This window comes from Taudactylus pleione, unplaced genomic scaffold, assembly GCF_031769625.1.
Source record: "Taudactylus pleione unplaced genomic scaffold, aTauple2 ptg000146l, whole genome shotgun sequence".
Classification (NCBI taxonomy): Eukaryota; Metazoa; Chordata; class Amphibia; order Anura; family Myobatrachidae; genus Taudactylus; species Taudactylus pleione.
In genome coordinates, this window is record NW_028284548.1 from 4,499,192 (window position 1) to 4,520,357 (window position 21,166).

Here is a 21,166-nt window from a genome sequence, read left to right on the forward strand (position 1 = left end):
AACTCTTCCCCCTCTATCGGCGCCGCTAAGCCCTTCCTGAGCTCTGTGCCACAGTACAGGCAGCAGCGCTAGCTATGTTAAAAAAACAATCCTACAAAGATCTGCAACAGCGCTGACTACGACGTTGATCTGGCTACCCGCAGCGCTGTTTGGATAAAAGAGACAAAGATGGTTGGCTAGCTGGTGGGCAGTGAGGGAGAGGTGTACCGCAGGAATCTTGAGATATACTTACCGCAGCTGCTGGCATCATGTCCTGCGGTTGCCATGGAGACATGGACACAGCCTCTTAAATAGGCTGCGGCATGTTCCTCCATGAGGTAGTGACAGGGTGCCTGGGACACGGACACTCACTCTTTATTAGTGGCGGCGGGTCCCTCTGATGCCTCCATGTAGCAGACTGACAGATGCAGCTATCTGTCAGCCTGTCCTCAATGCTTGTTGGGAAGCTATAAATGAAAATAAAAATAAAATACTAAGTTTGAGCTGGAGCTCAGAACTGTGTGACCGGCTCTCTCGGGCACATTTCTAAAACTGGGGCTTCTGGGGGATAGAGGGGGAGGAATCACTCACACTTAAAGATTTAAAGTGCCACCTCCTCTCATCCACCCGTCTATACCCCAGTGTATTGATCTCCAGTGTCCCCTGGTGGATGAAGGAGAAATAATATAATAATATGCTACCAAATACTAAATGATAAAACAATGGTAAAGTTGATACAAGATTGGTGCTATCAAATGGATATCAAAATCCATGAACAAGCCCAGCAACAAACCCCACAAGTACAAACTATACAATCATCTGTTATATGCCAGATAAACTATCAAAAGCAAAATATTTACAGCAGACTTACTTCTGCCAAACCTTCTCCCCTAGATGAACGCTCTTATAATGTACATTCAGATGGTCACGACGTCCAAAACATTTCCCACATTCTTCACACTGATGGGCTTTCTCACCTTCAATCAAGCAAAATGTTCAGACCATATTTGCAGCCATTATGTAGATTTTAAAAAACTACTTGAAGATTTAAGTAGAATAGTCAGGGTTTATAGTAAAAATCATAATTAGAAAGTTTAAAAATAGGCACACACTGTAGGTATGTAATTTAAAAACAAAAATGATGTGTGGCATGTACCCCGGTACACTGTCATCATCATTGTGTATTTGTAAGGTATCACAAAACTCTGCAGTGCTGACGGTCAACATAAATCATACGAAAACAAACCATACATAGAAACGGAAGAATTACATTTCAGGTTAATGAAAAGGTGTAAAGAGACATTTATGTATACTGCAAGTTAATTAAAACCATCTTACCAGAATGTATCTTTTTGTGCTTAGTGAGGTGGTCATGGCGTATGAAGGTCTTGCCACATTCATCACACTCGTAACGTTTGTCATCGTGATGAACACGAAGATGGAGCCTAAAGGAACAAGGATGTTTAAAAAAAAAACCCACCATGTAACTGAGCAACTAATACCCTGAGAATCATGGCTACAGTGTCTGCAGTGAGGTGCTTCATAATACCCCTTTCAGACATACTGAGATTCCCGGGATTTTGGCCTACCTCGGCCAAAATTCCCGGGTCTCATGTCTGTGTGAAAGGTACCTACCCAGGAACACGTTCCCGGGTAGCCGCCCCTGCAATCTACCAGGGTTTTTTCCGGGACTTAAGTCCCGGGAAATTACCCTGCTTCTGACTGAATGGTGCTACCCGGGAAGTTACTACTCCCGGGCAGCACCAAGCAGCTTTGACATGTAGCTGACAGCGCAGAGTATCCTATAGGACGCTCATCGCTGCTGCTTTGAGCTGACAGCGCAGAGCGTCCTGTATGACGCTCAGCGCTGCTGCTTTGTTTTAGCTGACAGCGCAGAGCGTCCTATAGGACGCTCAGCGCTGCTGCTCACCACCCCCAGCACCGGCCGGCTGTGCCACAGCGGGCCGCCCGCACTCCCGCTGGACCACCAGGGAATTAAAATAAATGTTAAAAAATTATAATTAAAAAAAAAAAACTGCATTACGATTGGCCGGCTTTTGGCTGGGAGGAGCAGACAGCAGAAAAGAAGCAGGTAAGCAGAAAAACCCTGCTCTTTTCTGAAAGGGGTCTACCTGGGAATTTCCCGGGTAGACACTGTAGTGTGAAAGGGGGGTCTCGACCAAATACCCGGGAATTTGCACAGGAGAAATTCCCGGGTCTGAGCAGGAAATTTCCCGGGTTGTATGTCTGAAAGGGGTATTAGTCAGTCTCCTTTGACAACTATTGTGTATGTCACATTTATTCAGCTGAACAGTTCGTTACCTGTATGAGCTGCCATGACGAAAATTCTGGCCACAAATGCTACACAGGTGTGGCTTTTCCCCGCTGTGAATTCTCAGGTGCTCCTTTAATGTTGTCCTGGAGAAAATAAAATTCAATGTTCAGTTTAATTTCAGTGTATCCATTAACTATAATGGAGGCGGCCATTATATAGGTTGATCTAATATTCAGGAGCATGCAGTCAATTATTTCACTAGGAAGTAGCAGCATCACTGAAGCACTCAGTGACCTCCCTAGTTACTAGTAAACATATAGGAGGGTATTCAATTAGACTGCGAAGAGTCAGAATCGGCGATAAAGTCATTTTCACCTATTTCAATTATCCCCGTATTCAATTTCATAGACTTTTCGCAGGTTCGAAAAGTCTTTAAAAAATAACGGGGATAACGTTTCACCATGTTTTACATGGCGAAAAAAAGTGCAGAATTGGGGTATAGGGGTGCAGGCTTAAAAAAAAATAGCCTGCACCCCTGGGAATGGCATTAAAAAAAAAAGTTTAAAAAAAAAATAGGGACACCCAAACAAATGAATTAAAAATTTGGGGTGAAAAAAAAAGGGGGAAACAGTGTTCAGGGCTATTCTGCAAGTATGCGGCAGGTGTTTTCTAGAATAGGCTATTAGTGGCAGGTGCATTATTACAGAATTTAAAAAAAATGACTTTAGGGACTTAAAAATATGCTAGTACCCATTTTCATGTACCCCAAATTTGAAAGAACCACTTAAAATAATGAAAAAAACAAAACAAAAACCCTAAAGTGCTCTTCTGCATCACTTCTTCAATGTTGGGAAAAAAAAACACCTGTCGCGGCTATTTAAAACACTAACTTTCTTCTGCAGGCAAAAACGGGGGTACCCATAGTGATCCCCCATGGCTGGACATCTTTAGGGGGGTCCTACAATTATTTCCCAGAAATTCAAGTTTTTTTCCATAGATCCCAATTCGCCGGCTACCATTTTCACTCATTTTAAATTGAATACGGAGATAAAGAAGGCGCGCGCCCGATACTTTATCCCAGGAAAAGCTCCGATGTGGAGCGAAAAGTCCAGCATGGACTTTTTGCTGCCTAATTGAATACGGGCCATAGACTAAATACCGGTGCAACGTACTTATCCATGCTTTACAAGACCTGCAGATTACCACAAGTAGCCCATAGAATCCATACTGATTATGAAAGGGTTTGCTGCCCCATATTCCTTACCTTTCTCTTACCGATTTGCCACAGATGAAGCACGTCCACTTCCTCTTCCCTCCATGTGTATACTCAATATGACGCCTCAGGTTTCCAGAGTCGTTAAACTGACGTCCACAAATATCACAAGGGAAGGGACCTGACAGTAAATAAACAATAGGAGTTGAAATTAAATAGATTTCCTAACTTTACCCCTAACATGTCAACAAATCAATTACTGTTCTCAGTTTAAAAAGTGTATACAAAAACATGCAATTGGTATTTTTGTGATATTGTAAATCCGTTTCGAACAACATTTTCCTGTCTAGATCTTTTAAATGTAATCCAATAGTGTTTACCTATGCCTCTGCTTTAAATACATGTAGTTTTTATTAGTCATGTGACATCACTGTCCATGATAAGAGAATGAGACTAAAATAAAGATTATTTATTTAAAAAAAAAAAAAACAGAAGGGGAAAAAACCAGACTAGTAAATAAGTTTGCTTGAATATCTTTTATAACAAGACCAGGTCTGTAATCTAAACAAAAATAGGATTTTGGTACTTACCGGTAAATCCCTTTATACGATTCCACAGGGGACACTGGAGCATAGACAATGGGGGTATAGACAGTAGAAAAAGAAGTGATGGAGGGTGCCAAAATAGTACTTGTCAAGATATTAAATAAATAAAAAATAATAATAATTCATAAAAAAATCCTGCAGGACCGCTGCTTCTAAAGAGGTGCAGAACCTCACAAAGTGACCATAGTGGAATGAAAAATAAAGAAGGAAGAAGCACAGTACCACTGACAAGATGTAATGTAATAATAACAACTATTTAATAATAATATTAAATAAATAATAAAACATTGGAGTCAAGTTCAGAAATAATACACAATAAATTATTACAATAGGTGCAAATCATGAATATGTGAGGTCAGAAATTGAGCCAGTGCCAAGCAGCTGCATATGCCAAAGATCAAATCCTTAAAAGGGTATTAAAAAGTAGCAATATATAAAAATGCAACCACAATAAAAGTCTGATAAGAAACAATAAGTAACGGTGGATAGAATGTATCATGGAGTCTCTTAAAATGAAACTTGGAGCGTGTGTTCACTTGTTGCTATACCTGGGTATGATCCAAGGCACTGAGTGTAATAAATGAAATTTTTTGTATCCATTTTGCACTGACACACCTCTAAAAAAAATCCCAAACCATTAATAGACAGACGGAAATCCTCTCATGGTGATAATGGTAAAGAGGGATAAAAAAAACTCACTTGGTCCGGCCGTGGTGTAACACGTCTGAGTAAGGTACCTTACAATCCGGAAATTACCTGGACCTGGTCGTGCAAGATATTCCTGACAGGCTATCTTCTCTAGAGTGACTCCGGCTGACAAGTTGGGAGCGTCGTGGACACGTGGACCCGAGTGAGTGGAGTGTCCACCGGATCTATGCCGGGCGCTCCAGGTGGGACACGCGGTGTCAGATACCAGTGCAAAGCGGTAGGTGGATCAATGCTGCCACACATTTATAAATAACGCCACGCCTCCTCCCCCGCTATGCACCATCAGCTCCAGTTAAGAAACTGAGCCCGAGAGGAGACGGAGGACAACAGGAAGACGAGGAGAAGGAGAAGTACACAGAACGGAAAAAGACCGACTGAAGGAGAACAGAGTGACCCACTGCAGGCAACACATGCAGTCACACAATATATAGCAGAGGAACCACAGTCCAACTAGAAAATAAGGCAAGTACGAAGCGCTGGGTGGGCGTCCAGTGTCCTCTGTGGAATCGGAGAAAGGGATTTATCGTTAAGTACCAAGATCCTATTTTCTCCTTCATCAACTAGGGGACACTGGAGCATAGACAATGGGGACGTCCCAATGTTAACCTCCCAGGTCGGAAGCACTGAGAAACCTGCCGACATAGCGGTCAACTGAAACAGGGACCGCCATTTTAACAGACCAGACCAGCCCTGATCCTCGGAAACCGAGAGCACCAACAAGAGTCGGTAGGAAAAGGGAAACGACTGAAGAACAAGTTTGAGAAAACCTACTCCAACAACAGAATCCCAACACTGCCGTGCAGCAAAACTATATAGATAAATAGATATACACACAGGGCTGTACCGGTCCCAGAATACTCTGGCAACAGTATACATGAAGGCGAGAGCCAACAACAAAACAGTTGGCCAGGAACATACTTGTGGTCCATATAAGTACGGGGCTTCCAACCATCGGAAAAGTTGAATCGTAGGAAGTTCCAACGAGTCGAGATTCCACAGGGCAGAAGAGGAGGCTGCCCCTAGAGAGATTGTAGACTACAACATCTTGCAGAGGCACAGATAGCAGGATAACCCATTCTGGAAGCCATAGATAAGATGGCAAACCTGAACCCTTCAGCGAGCCCAGGCGAAACCAGCGTCCACCTCGCCTCAAAGAAACAACCAAACCCCCGGTATCAGCCGAAATGACAGACAACTTCCAAAAATGATGGAATTGTGCATTCAGAACCAGCTTCCAGGCACTAAACACAGGGCGGTATACAATTAGTTTCGCACCCCCCAGACTGTTCGCCGACATCGCATTTTGGACGCGGAAACTTAGCGTGCGCGCCCCCACTTTCCACCGTATTCAATTACAAAGCAGGCGAAAACGGCAAGCGTTGTATGCAGAACAGGCAGAAAGTACTGTCAGACTTGGGGAAATCAGCCTTACCCCCAAAAAAGATGCACTAACATTGGGGATGGCCCTAATAAAACTAATTGGGGTACTGAAGTTGTTTAAAATCCTTGTTATTAGCGTCCTTGCAAAAGTGGTGAAGAATGGCATTAAGCAGTATTTTTTGGTGAAAATAAGTAGAACCATCAAATTTGGGGTGCATGAAAATGTCTCTAAAGTGAAGTTTTAGAAAACTGAAATTCCTCCGTCATACAAGCACCTGCAATCCCAAAAACACTTGGCCCCTTCTTAGAGCACCCCCAGAAGTTTATTTCGCTAGTTTTTGTAGTTGTCCCCCCACTTGTGTCATTTTTGCCCCCAATTTCAAAGGCGTAAGATATTAACTAAGACTCTATAGCGTTCAAGTTGTATATATAAATAGTACATATATGACACTGGATCTCTAATCAGTGACTTTTGACATTAAAATAGTGGTTTTCAAAGAAAACAAACAATATAATTGAACAGCAGGAACCTGCCTCGCCAATATTATATAAGCCAAGCCTGACCCCGCCAAAATTCTTGGAGGGTGGCCAACAGGCCTGCAGAATCGTCACAGTATCTGCAGTCTAGTGTAATTTAAAGCAAATAAGTTCTGAGAGAGGAATGTTAAAATATGAAGTCTACATGGGAACTACTGCATTGAGACTTAGATTGCTGAGCTAGATCTATTCAGTCTGCAACTAGTCAATTCTTTGGTGTACCGGAATGCATCCTAAAAAGTGTATCTAGACAGTGATACCGAAGGCGTGTAAGCTTAGGTATTAGTGATCCCAGCCAAGGGAGAGATAGACCTGTAGACACCATAAACCCAGTAAGGGGTATAAAAGGTATGCTCAGAGAGTAATGTTAAAAGTTTATCCGCAGAATGGCCATTAGATCTTGTATAATGAAAAGTCTATATCTTTTTAAGGGAGAGTTAGCCCTTGTGAAGCAGTCGAAGAGAAACAACCGTTCTTCCATCTGGCAGAAAGAGGAATAATATAATGATTCCTGTCAGAGAATGACTGTCCCTCCCAGATGGAGGAATACCACTGCTAGTAGAGGAGTGACAAAAGAGGGATACGACTTTTCAGAAAACTGGAAACACTGACTGCAAACTAGGTGTCGAAACCTCAGCCCGCGATGTTCACATCTATCCATTACATCATCTCTAGCAATGAAGCAGGGTGATCCAAAACACCACCCGAAAATGCAGACAACGTATTTCTCCGGAAAGGAGGAATAAGCTATGTTGGAACTAACTAAGATATAGAGCCAACTGGTCTGAACAAGAACCGAATATGTTCAAATGACTGCAAGGACAGAGGCTGTATTGAACTATGGACCCACTCGCCAGGAAAACTATAAGGTATAGAGTCACTGATATGAAAAAGGGACCATATATGGGCAGATGACTGCTAGGACAGCAGCTAGGGTGCAATGTCAGATAAGCGTTATCCGGAGCATCTGCCCAGGCCTTGGTTGAGTAAACTCACTTACCTGTGAACGGCCTGAAGCCACCTAGTCACCTCATCAATTTTCACTGACATTTCCAATCTCTCAGCAACCGGCACCTCAGATATGCAGAGTAGCACTAAGTTCCGTAGGTAGTTGGAGACCCAATGCTTTACAGCTCAGGCTTCAGCCTGGAGATGATGCAGTAGAAGATCCTGTAGAAAACTAGCAGAATTGTTAATGGAGACATATATGTTCCTACAGAGGGCCTCACTTTATGACTCACAGACCACGCAACCACTAGAACACCCAGACTGAAAAAGCTGCATCAGGGGAGAGATTTACCAACAGTGCTAAGCAGGGTGAGTTTACTACCTCTGAGCGGGTTCGGTTTGGTTTTTCTTGCCAAATTCAGATTTTTCCCGCCAAAAAACGGGTTTCAGAAAGAGGCAAAACATCATCTTTCATGGACAATCATCATTTCTGGACAACTTGGCGGGAAAATCCGAACCCGCTCATCTCTAATTACCAGACTCCCGCACCCGATGTCTGCTTAATATACATTGTACTTAGAATACAGTTCTTAGAGGTAACATACCTTCAAGTAAGAGCTGAATTACAGCAATTTTCAATAATAGATACCCAGATAGGGTGTATCAATATCAACTGATAATAACAATACTACTCTAGATGATTGTCGAAGGCCACAAAGTGGTAGCCCAAGGCCTAAGAGTTGCAGGGCAGAATGCCCATTATTGGAACAGGCTAAGCTGTACCTGGACACCAAGTGCCCATGGAGCAAAGATGTAAATTACATATCTCTATATACATGAACAGAATTAGAAAATAGTAGGTGGTCTTCCATCCATGACCTGCTTAGCTCCCGGGATCCTACTAGACCGAGCTTGTTCAGCGTACTGTGGCCGTAACTCCACATCATAAAAGGGGGGGGGGATAGAGAGAGAGACAGAGACAGACACATACACACTGATATATTATATATGCATCTATACACACACACCACATGCCCATAGGTCTTTAGCCCTGGTACCGATTGTATGAAAGGCAGCAAAACCCCCAGCCCCCACCATTTTATGACTAGGATATCAAATAGCGGGCATCTGGCTAAAGATACAGCGCATGAGGCTCATAGGGAGCAGCATTTATATTGTTTCTGAGCGGCAGCAAGAGGCCATTATGAGACCCCTGCTCGGTAGTCAAGCAGGATAGCGGAAGTTATGGACCACCGCTAAGCCCCGCCCCCAGTATCTAGCCCGTCTATTGCTGTTAGCACTGGCTACCAAAAGGAGGGCTAATATAGAGAAATAAAGAGAGAGCTGTTAGGTTATAGCTCTGTTGTGTGAGCGCGCGCTATGCACTCAGCTGCCTCTGAAGAAAACTGGCTCTTAGGGAGCCTGCTTCAGAGTGAGTCTAGCCGGGAATGAGCACCGACGGTCACTATTGCTCCCTTATGTACACCCCTTGATCATAACCGCCACAGCGGTGTCAATTTGCAGTTTGTGCACTCCTGATCAGTCCTAGCGTGCGCTAACTGCGCAAAGGAGGGGGAGGGTGCAGCAGTGCACTGCCGTTTGCAGGATGCGCTCTGCCCCCGCTAGCTCCGGCGCTCAAACCGGGATGTGCCCTCCATTAGCACCACTTATTATGATCCCTGAGGGACTTGGGGAGAAGGGTGGTGCGGGGGGAGGAAGGGGGGCTCTGAAAGAGGTAGCAGCGTGGGTATCTCCTAACAGTGACAGCTAGTGGCGTGTCACTGAGCACAGCTCCAATATCCACTGCTCCTGGTAATCAGGAGCAGTGGTTATACTTACAGGCTGCTGCGAGGAACCTGCACACGAGCTGGTGTCAGCTGTGGCGGGTCCGATGACTCCATCTGTGAGCCCCCTCCTCAGGGTCTCCGGACACAGGCTGCAGTAGCCATGGCGGTGCCCACCCGGCGGCTCCCCCGTAGTAGGCAGACTGCCACAGCTAGCAGTCTGCCTTTCCTCAATGTTAAAAAAAAAAAAAAAAAAATTAAAAGGCTGGAGACAGCCTCTTGTGCTACCGGCACATTTCTAAAACTGGGGCTCATGGGGCATAGAGGGGGAGGAGCCAGTCACACTTCTAAATTATTTAAAGTACCAGGCTCTACTCTATCACCGTCTATACCCCATTGTCTATGCTCCAGTGTCCCCTAGTGGATGAAGGAGAAATATATAACAAACAGTCTTACGGATTCCTTCCCCTTTCTTGACAAGAGTTTCTATGGTTTTGAGCCAATGGATCCACTAAACAACTTCCACCAATACTTTCAAGTAAGCATACTTTTTTGCAAGAATCCCTACACAAATAGATTATCAGTTAATAAGAGATGGAAAAAAAAAAAGACATTCATACCCAAGTGATATTTTTCTTGATGCTTTAACCTTTTGAAGCGAGATTTAAACTGTTCATCACAATATGTGCATTTAAATGGCTTGTCTTGTGAATGGAGGATCATATGTTCCTTTAAATGAGGCCGACGTGTGAAAGACTTATTGCAGATCTAAGAAATCAGAGGCACATAAATCCATTTACTATAAGTGACAAGTATTATCAAGTACACGCCATGATTCTTTTTACTCAACGTGAAATCAATTACTCCAACTGCATCTGGGGGACACTGCAGACTGTGGGTTTAGAAAGGAAACTAAGAAGTAGGCAGAGAATAGCTTTTCTGTGAGTGCTGAAACTCCCTCCAAGCCCTTCTACTTCCACCTGCAACTCAGTTACTTATTTAACAAAGCCGAACGAGAAACTCAATGAGCAACACACAACAAACAATGAGGGAGGGAATGCAGTGTTCCTCAGAGGAACTGATTTTATGTCGAGTGCAAAAAAAAAACCCTGAATAAACTTTCCACAATTTCGTCCTATCTGGAGGACACAACAGACTGTGGGACTTCCCAAGGTAAACTTAGGTGGGGGGTGGAGTCATACAGGAGCCGAGCTGCTCCTATATGATGCTTAGTCATTAGGGGAAGGGTCCAAAAAGTTCCAAAGCAAGTGCCGACAATTTTTCCTTAAAATATGGATTTTAGGAAAATTAGGCCTGCTATGGAGACGTTTTTGGTAAACTCGCAACTAATTGAATTTGGCCCTATAAGTGAATTAAAACACAAAATTGTCAAAAATAGCACAATAGAAAAAACAGTAGCAAAATGGAGAGAAAAAAAAACAACCAAAATCTAGGTAAAAAAGCAAAAGACAGGTCCGATACGAATGACCTGGACCATGCATCGCTATGCTTAATCTGCAACTTTATACCAATTCCTTTGCTACAAAAATAGTAATCCTAAATACTTAGGGCCTGATTCAGAGCCGCTCGTAAGCGGCCGCTCGTTCGCTCCGAGCGATGTTCGCACATCTGCGCATGCGTATGGGTCGTAATGTGCATACGCCAACCAGTCAGTGCGGTCGGAAATCATGTGTTCGCAAAATAGCGAGTGCCTGCTAACTTGAGTGACAGGGTGAGGAGTTTGTGGGTGGTAACAGGGAAAGGTGCTTGAAAACAGGGAGTGGAAATCCGAACGCAGGCGTGCCAAACAGTCAAAACGGGCGTTTTAAGGGTGTGCATAATTAACAAAGCAGCGTCATCGACCACGTCACTTGGTTGTTTCTTAGCCTGAATTGTTCGCATGATTGCGGTAGGAAAATCCTACCACAAGCACTGCGAGCAGTTCAGACGCCTTTCGATGTACTCGATTAATCTAATAAATAGCGGAGATGACGTATGATGCGAACGGCCAGGGGGCGTCTTTACAAAATAGCGAGCGCATGTTTCGTTCGCTCGCTCAGACATAGAGGTGTCGAACAGACTGCAAAGAGCGAGCGCTCAATTTAAATAGCCGGCCCCTTTTTCTGAACGAGCGAGCGCAAATAGCGTCCGGCTCTGAATCAGGCCCCTAGTACACAGTACACTATAGGCAAAGTGATTGCAAAATTGAGCAAACAGACAAAAGGCTGGTCCGATAAGAGTGACCCACGCCATGCATCGTTATACTTTATCTGCAAATTTATATTAATTCCTTTGCAACAATAAATTTAGTACACTACATGCAAAATGAGCAAAGTGCACAGCACGGAAATAGAGCCATATGACGCAAAGCATAGATGTATGAGGACACATCTGTATGTTGAAACCTTTTCTCTGAAACCTTGTAGGAAACACTGTTTTTATTTTTAAAGGATATCCGCACAGGAAAGAATCAAGTTTCTGCCAAACACTTTAATAAACATTTTACTGGGGAAGCTAAGTAGTGTCCCTCAATGCCTCAATGTATTCAGACAAAATGATTTATTACAAGTACAATATGGAAGGAGGCAGGGGGGGGGGGGGGGGGGGGGGAGGGGCACTGATGTTGGATCCAACAATAAAGTAATCCAGTTGACAATTACTTTCTGTCAGCCTCTCCTGTGGGCACCATAAAGGACCAAAACAGGAGCAATTTTCCTAAACTTCTATTTACATATTGTAGGTGTTCAGAGCTCTATCAATGTCCAACAAGTGAAGAGATTCCTCTTCCTTTGAAGATTGATCTCGGCGTTATGCTGTCACGATTTAAATGAAACTTAAAAACTGCCTTAGGGAGGCATCCAATTGACCCCGAACTTTGTTCGGGCGCTAATGGATCCCCCAAGGCTATCCAATTAGCCCCAAAGTCACGCCAGACATTTTTAAACAGTTTTACTCCAAATGGTTTTAACTTCGATTTTGAATTAAAATGGTTTTTAAACTAATTTTATTCTTCAGATTTATGCAGACGTTTTTATATTTTACACTGCAGCAGCAGCTTAAATCACCGGGAATATGGCACGGCGGATTTGCACATGGGCAGCAGTCTGCCAACAGAGAGTAGGGGCCCACATGGAGTAGTCTGCACTCGAGCCCACTCCACTCTTAAACCACCCTGCCCCCTCCCTACCAATTTCAAAATGAATACCAAAAACATATTCTTGGCCCTAAATTGCCATCTTTCTGTTAAACAATGGACATCCATTAATAGCTCACAGTGAGTATACATAATATCTAGTAGTGATTTCCTTGCCACATATGTCTGTGAGGACAGCACAACACAGATTCCAGAGGTGTTTTACATTCAGTCTACTTCCATTGAGTTCAGCAATGAGTACTACCAGAAACACTACCCGCCTGCATGCTGCCTGTTGTTGTTTGGAGGACAGGAATTCAATGTGTTCCTACAGCAATCTTAAACATTTCCTGTTTTAATGGCAAGGTAACTGTACATACCCCTCCCTTTTAGAATGTAAGCTCTTACGAGCAGGGCCCTCTACCCTCTTATCCTTCTCCCTACTTTAGTTTCATCTACTTCTTAGTCACCACTAGGGCACCTAACACTTGGTTAGTTAAGCTCTGCTGCTTATCTGGGTGCTATGGTCGCTAATGTAGCAATATATATTCTTCATGTCCTGGTTCTGTATTGTATTGTTCTGTAAGTCGCTTGTCAACAATTTGTTTATGTACTTTGTAAGGCGTGGCGGAACACTTGTGGCGCCATATAAATAATAATAATACATACACATCTATTTAATCAAAAGATCACTAATTATAGTAATTGATAAAACACCTTGAAAATTACTTACATCACATTTCCATCCTTCACTTCTTAATCTTTTGATGGCGAGAAACTCTTGTGCATTTTCAGCATGAAACCTACAAAAACAACAGAAAATAGAGTAACATATCCTAGTGTAACATATCAGGCTGGTGTAGTGCAGGACCTACCTCTTGACTGATCATAAAATACGAGCCACAAACTGAACTTCATAAATACCTTAATGCAGAGGTTCCCAAACTGTGGCAGCCTGGGGTTCCTGAGGGCACTTACAGAAGTGCCACAGGTTGGCTGTCCAGGACCAAATCAAATTATTTTTAGTCAATGTGAAAGACAAAACCAGTGCTGTTGGCTGCCAATCATATATTTGACAAACACAAGCACAAACCTGTCCACTACCACATAACTGATTCTAGAAAGCTTGGGAACCACTGCCTTTATTATTGTCTAGTCATCAGGATGAAGAGCATTAAAAACTAATTCTTTAAACATGTCAATCTGTGAAGCCATAAGGGTAAGTATGAAAAAAAGAGGTAACAGAACATTCCTCAAAAAATAGATCATGTAAGAAGGGACATGATGTCTGATTAGGCATTATAGACAAGTTATTTTGGGGGAATAAGAAAAAGAGCAAAAATATAAATAAACCTGCAGTGGAAGAAACAAACTGTTTGCATGGTCAGCAATAATATCTTAGAAAACCACATTCAATTTTTTTATTTTAATCGGTATTATTTAAATGTCCATTTAGAACCATGGCTTTAATAGTATGAGCTGGCTTAGAGAAGTACTGCCCCCCACGCCTGCAGAACTTTCCTCTTGATAATGTATTATGGTGTAGTATATGGAGAGGGAAGACCGAAGACTTCTTTTTGTGACACTCTTATATTAATTGATATATTCAAACTTGACTTATAGCGGTGAAGAGCAAAATAGATGCTTAAGCAAACAACATATACACTGATGAAAAATATAATTACAGTACAAGATGTAGACATGCCACAAATAGAATGTGATGCCGTCAGACTATAGACATGTTCAGAATGTTGATGGTTTACAACATGTGGACAGTCACAATGTTGATACATGCAATTAGGGTAAGAGTTTGCTGCCGTTAGAGTTAAGGGGCCTATCCATTTAAAGACTTTGAAGGTCTGAACGACTAGCGTTCAGACCTTCAAGTCGCCGGGTGCTTAGCGGCACTGAAAGACGTTCACTGAACGTCTTTTCAGCTGCCGCTGCTGCACGTCCGGCTTCCTATCTCCTAACATGCCGAACTTAATGACTGTTGTCAGGTTGACCGGCATGTTGGAGAGATAGTCGGGGTCGGCAAGGACCCAGCGTGCACGCGTATCGCTGGTCCTTGCCGGCTATCCACTAGCGGACTTTCTGCACGTTCTGACCAAAACCTCCTGGTTTTGGTCGCAATGTGCAGAAAGTCTGCTAATGGATAGGCCCCTTTAGGGTTACTTAAAGGCTAAAATATCAGTGTTGACACCGCACGCAGTAGAATAGTGCCACAATCTTCTGGGTGTGGACGTGTCACAAACTAAGTAGTTCTGCAAGCCTTTTGCATGTATGTATGGGATTTAGGAAAGAACTAAAGGGGGGTATCCACTTAGCGATTTAACCAATCGTTTGCACGATAACGACATCGTTATCATGCAATCGCTTGCAAATCGTGCATGCATCGGGTATGTTATGGTCAGAAGCGACCAGCGATGCGCGTGCCCGCTGGTCGCTTCTGACATCGCCCGTACATGATGGTCAACCTGACGATCTCGTCAGATTCAGCATGTGTGGGGATGAGGGATGTGCCTGGACTGAACGAGTGAACGTTCAGTCTAGACACATCACTAGATATACAAATGAGAGCACGATTGCAATGTCGTAATCGTGCTCTCGTTTGTATATCTATAAGTGGATACCCGCCTTAACAGTGAGAATATGTCGCTGTGAAATGATTGTACTGTGAGCAATAAATGATCATGATGAAATGAGTAGCAGTATCTGTTACATAATTCCCAGACGTGCCCGTAACACTACCATAACACGCCCATGAAACTGCCTCCTATTGCAGTCACTTTAGGTCACCTCCCAGTCTCCACCCTGAATCGTAAAGGGAAAGTATCACAAACACCTTTTCAAGTGCTAGTGATGCCATGCGATATTGCGATGGGACACTTGGCTTTGCGTGTGTGTAGTAAGGATTTCTGTGACTGTTAGTGCATGCGCAGTAAGGATTTCCTGAACTTTATGTGCATGTGCAGTAGCAAAAAAATTGTTCAACTGCGGGAACATTGAAACTGCGTCCTACTCTGAATCAGGACCATCATAAACAGACCACACACAACAATTGCACGTCTAGAAAGAAATTGGCTACAATTAGGATGATTTATGATCATCATACTAGATACAATGTGGTGACCTTAATTTGTTTCTATTCATGAGAATGATCTTATTTATAAGGACTATAAACTGTACTGAGTGATGAGGAAAATCTGTGCTATCACAGGGGATTTTCTATTAAATATCATCATTCCTAAAATTTTGCGTTAAACCATTGATCCCGATTACAGATCTGATATACTAAATCCCATGTATACATGCAATAAGTTTGCAGGAATACTTTGTGTGATGCACGTCCACACTCATAAGATAGTGGAAATATTCTATTTGTGGCACGTTCACATACTGTAATTATATCTGTCATAGAAGTAAGCAAATGCTAATCTCTACCAAACCGCATGTACACTGGCTGCACAGACCGCCTACACCGACATCACAACAGGGCGGGCAAATTTAAATGTGATGTCTGGCCCAACATACCGGCCGATTGGTAAGTGTGTATAGCTTACCAATCGCCCCGAAAAGTAGGGTAAGTGTGTACCCAGCTTTAATGTTGTTTGTTTAAACATTTTTCTCCTAAACACAATAAAAGTTATATTTAACAATATTAATAATTATAAGAATGCCACAAAAAGGAGTCTTCTGTCTATTTATCATACACTACATGAGCTCTACTGACACCAGGGGGGAAAACACCTGCTACATAAGTTTGTGTCTTTCATGTAACTAAGATGATTCTTCCTCTCTATAGTTGGGTATGATACATGCTTCTGCTCATTGTATGCTCTGTCACAAACTGCAGCTGCACAAATCCAGCTGACACATTTCCATGTAGCCAGAAATTAAACCTGAATGGTTGACCATCTACAAAACCGCTCTGAAGCATTACCATATACCAGAATATTTAGCAAAATACAGAATGGCTGTGTCCGTCTGTATTGTTAGTTAGCATGGAGCAGTGACATCACGCACTGCACCTTTCCCTCTCTGACTCTGCACTGTAGACCATATGAATTGGGGAGAAATACAATCAGGGTAATGTCTGGCTGCACACACACCCTGGACATACAAGTTTTCCTGTGCACATCTATGGTGCGCGAAGAAAAAAAGAACAATGATTTGCTGGTTGCGATGTTCTGTTCGGTAATAGCAAAAAGTTTTACTCTGCCTGATAGGTATAAACATAAAGGCTAATTCTACCATAAACTAAACACATATTACTCTACAGTCTACACCAATGTCCAGTCACACTCCCCTCACTGTTACCACAGTAGCTGTTTATCCCATGCCGGCAGCATGCTGTTTATATGCAGCACAATACTTGAATGACCTCGGCAGACGTTGGGGGACCAGCTGGAACGGGTGGATTGCCACTAAAACAGGTAACGAATATTTTGCATTTTTGTTTAGCTTGGTCCTTAATGCACACGAACAGTCCAGGTTTTAAGGATATCCATGCTTGGAGCAATCCCCTTGTGCTTTGAGAACTAATGTTGGGAAACACTGACTTAGTGAGAGTATCAAATATTTTCCAGGGAGTGTGACATGTTTTCTGCTCACTTCACTTAGTCCAGATCTCTTTGAACTAGAGGTGAACAGAAGATTACTATTATCCCCATATACTCACCATACCTTAATAGTCTTTCTGGTTGCCACTTGCCTTGACTTTTGTAATGCAGCCACCAGATGGTGCATACTCTATGCATTATACTTCGATAGGCCACTCTGCAAGGTTGCAATGGTCTGGTTTTCATAAACAGGCAGGTGCACCATCTAGTGGTTACATCTACAATAGTGTTCCCTCTAGCTCTGGCGGCAGGCAGGGCGCCGGAGCTAGAGAGGGCATTCTTGAGCGCGCGCCGAAGAGGGGGCGTGGTTATGAAAAGGGGGCGTGTCTATAAGACGCATCCCCTTTTCATCATACTTGGGGGCGTGCCCGGCGCTTACGGACATGCCGGGCAGCCCCCAAGCGCTGCAGAAAGGGAGAATAGATGCCGGGCGCATGCGCCCGGCGTTTATTCTCCGGCGGTGACAGGATCACCGCATGTTTGTCCACCCGCGGGACACTGCGTCCCGCGGGTGAGAACGGCTCCCGCAGGCTGTTAGGGCAGGGCGCTTTTTGCCCTCCAGAAGGAGGGCAGGGCGCCGCGACCCGCTAAAACAGCCTAGCGGGAACGCTATACAAATATAAATTAGAGTCCTCAAAAAAATTATATATGTAACTTTTTTTTCTCTAATAATTATTCTTATTTTATGTCAAAGGTTTATTTGATAATGATTACATTAACAGAAATAGGAAAGCAATATTTTCACATGGAATATTTTAGTTTTATAGATAATTATCATGTAATAAACTGACAGTACAAACCAAGCATCGGCTACACATATAATGCACATGTGGTGCAACTTACCTCTTGACATGTTTCACAAGGGTATTTCTGCTCGCATGGAGCTTGCTGCAAAATGGACACTTGTGTTCTTTTCTGGGCATTTCTGTCTCACTGTTATGCCTCTTACGATGAACTGTTAGGTTGGATTTGGTAGAGTACCTGAGATTGCAGATGTCACACTCAAAAGGCTTCTCTCCTGTGTGCACACGTGTATGACTTTCATACTTACCTAGGAAAAAAATGACATGAGTAAAGCTGGACGGTTCAAGTGCAAACACAGGGCCTGATTCACTACTGATCGCAACTGCAAATACAATAGTGATTACGCATGCAGTTCAACTGTGATAGTATGCTCATCCATATCAAATGCTATGCCGCCGCAGCACAACATAAGGATGCCCAGTTTACCTTACACACATCTGTAGTGTTTAGCAAGACTGCGAAACCATCGGTATAATCGAGTACCATTGCAGCCTCACGCACACTTGCACAAGGTCAGACTTTACTCAGAAATTGCTAACTTCATCGCATGCTATGAGTCCTCAAGCTGCATAAGGCATCGCAGTAAATCATTTATGCACGCCCCTGCAAAGGCATTCAAACGCCTGCGTTTCCCCAACCAACTCCCCCCCCCCATCACCACCCACAAACGTTATTTCCTATCAACCACTCTGTGATTGGTCTGTGTAGTCACTGTGACGTGCAGTGGCCAGCTCGCGTACTGTGATGAATGCGCAGAACGCAACAATCGGCTGATTGCGTGCGTAATCGCAGTTGCGATAGGTAGTGAATCAGGCCCACAGTCTAAATACAAACATCAAACATAGGGGCTTATCTATCAACGAGTTTCATCACACACAATGAGTCATAAAATGTGATGCATATGATAATATGCTCCAGCCAATCAGCTCCTTGTCATGTTTAAATAATGACAGTTATAAGCTGATTGGCTTGGGCACCATTTATCATATGCAACAAGTTTTATTGCTTTTTGCGTATGATAAAACTTGTTAATAAATAAGTCCCATAATATATAAAACAAAAATGGCTTCAAAAGATCACCAAAATAAAACCTTACCTACTCGATCAAAAATCTTTTCACACTTTGGACACTTCAGCTTCTTTTTGCTACTTTTCTGCAACACAATAGGCGCAAGTCCATCAGGAAAGTTCCCAAGGGTGCCAGAATTTTCACTTCTCTGCTCAGGTTCATGCTGCTCCCCACTGCTTTGTCCCTCATCGCCCCCAGTCACCACTTCCCCATTCTCTCCTTGCACAGACTGATCACCCTGTTCTATTCCATTCTCCTCCTCATTCGTCTCACTCCCAGAAACTTCCGAGTCAGTTCCATCCTGACTGCTTTGGTACGTGTCACTGCTGGAAACACTGTTGCACTCTCTGTCGTCCTTATTTTCAAATTTTATGGGACACTTTCTCTTACGCGTTGACTTCCTGGTCAATGAGCTAGAATCATTAAAAATGTCTGTTTTTCCAAAATTATGGGCTCTGTCAATATGATTTTCCAAAGTCTTTTTGTAGCAAAAATTCCGTTCGCAGAGTGGACACTTGTGATGGGTTTCCAGTTTATTAACAGACTCATCTGTTTCTTTCGGAGGTGGCTGATGTTCAGCTGGAGCCAAACGTTCATTCTCAGCAGCCAACACCTTTACTGCATCTATGATGTCAAGAAACTTTGCTGCGTTCAAGACTATGCTTATTTCATTCTCCAAAACCAAAAACTCTGAAGTGTAGAGAAAATTAAGCAAGTGCTGGAACACCGAGCTACTGACATGCTCTAAATTCACAACCTCAGTGTTTGGGTTCTTACTTAGACAAGCGTGGAAGTAACTACTGCCCACAGCGACCACAACTTTGTGCACTTGGAATTCTTTCCCCTCCACCACAATGACAAGGTCACAGAACGATCCTTGACGTTGACGGTCGTCATTCAAGTATTTCAAGAGATTTTTGTTGTAGTTTAGGGAATTTAGGAACTTTCTCTGATCTGGAGCCTGCAGAACGGTGCTGGAATATATGGGTGGATTATCTGTATCATTCTGGACAACGGGAATATCTATGTGAGCATCCCTTCCATCCCCATCAGATGAATAAAGGTGTGATTTTGGAACAAACTTTCTCCTTTTCTTCATGGTAAATAAATATTTAAAAATGACACTTCATGCAAATTGTCAATACTCCCATTAAAATCGCAGGTTGCACACTCACATGAACTTATTCCCTGAAAAACAACACAAAACCATGAACTGCATTCTAGTTAGCAGCAAAACAAAACACTGAATGATACATCACAAATGCTGCCAGTAACATATAGGTTTACACTTTATTTACAATTAATTCGTAGCAAAGTATATAAGGAGGTAATGTACCTCATGCATTATCACATACTTACACCATAAAAGCTTCACGCCCTAAAATATTGTAAAATCATTACACTACAGAACACTTCTTTCCCATAATGGTAAAAGCCCACAGACATAAATATAACCCTTCTGTCAGCGACCCATAGACCTTAACACAGCAGCGAACTCGTCGCAGCCTCATAGTCAGAGCCCCTCTGTTTGCAACAACACATCCGGAACGTCAGTTCCTTTACGTATCGGCCATTTTAGTGGAGACCAAAACGCGATCCAATGTAATTAAAATGCCACCACTATAATGTCTCCTGCAGATAAGACAGAACGTTATGGAAATGTCAAACTCTATGCTTGAGAGAAGTAATTTCTCCGGCATCGGAATAAAACGCGTTTTAGGGCCATAAGTGAATGTCAAGGGTTGCGGGCGGCCATTTTCCCGAAGACCAATGATTGAATAATATTACAATTGGATTACATTTAGACAACGAAATGGCCTGTAAAAGGTGGAAACAAAGCAAAACCGGCATTAGGTGAAAGCCAGACCGGACGAGATTCCGGAACGCCGGACTGGACCAGCACCCTGCAGCGACCTCTGCTGCTGAGGAGCTGTCAGCTATATAAGGCGCGTCCCCGTCTGCCTGCGCGAAGCGAAGCTGGGAGTGGGACTGACCGGGGATTTAAGTGTATGCCCTGCACAGTAACACAGGACACTATTCAGGGAGATGCTACAGCCTCCTAACCCGCTGCTTCTGATTCCAGACAGAGGGAGCAGCACCGCGACGGCT

At 43.2% G+C, this 21,166-nt stretch overlaps 1 protein-coding gene across 3 annotated transcripts in view; it reads right to left on the reverse strand.

Annotated features, from left to right (window-relative positions):
* The window catches only part of ZBTB41 (zinc finger and BTB domain containing 41), a 38,842-nt gene extending 18,246 nt beyond the window's left edge, over positions 1 to 20,596 (reverse strand). The window contains exons 1-9 of one of the 3 annotated variants that reach the window (XR_015878750.1): positions 20,417 to 20,596; positions 19,080 to 20,245; positions 18,028 to 18,230; positions 13,296 to 13,365; positions 10,050 to 10,197; positions 3,519 to 3,648; positions 2,302 to 2,397; positions 1,318 to 1,424; positions 851 to 956 (exon numbers count right to left, since the gene is read on the reverse strand). Coding sequence is in view for 2 of the 3 variants with exons in the window: in XM_088474057.1 (XP_088330183.1) it covers positions 851 to 956; positions 1,318 to 1,424; positions 2,302 to 2,397; positions 3,519 to 3,648; positions 10,050 to 10,197; positions 13,296 to 13,365; positions 18,028 to 18,230; positions 19,080 to 20,156 (1,937 nt within the window). In the remaining variant the exon portion in view is untranslated. Of the gene's footprint in view, positions 1 to 850; positions 957 to 1,317; positions 1,425 to 2,301; positions 2,398 to 3,518; positions 3,649 to 10,049; positions 10,198 to 13,295; positions 13,366 to 18,027; positions 18,231 to 19,079 lie in introns of all 3 variants that reach the window. The other 2 variants (XM_088474057.1, XM_088474058.1) reach the window with 2 other exon arrangements.
* Positions 20,597 to 21,166: the final 570 nt, after the last annotated feature.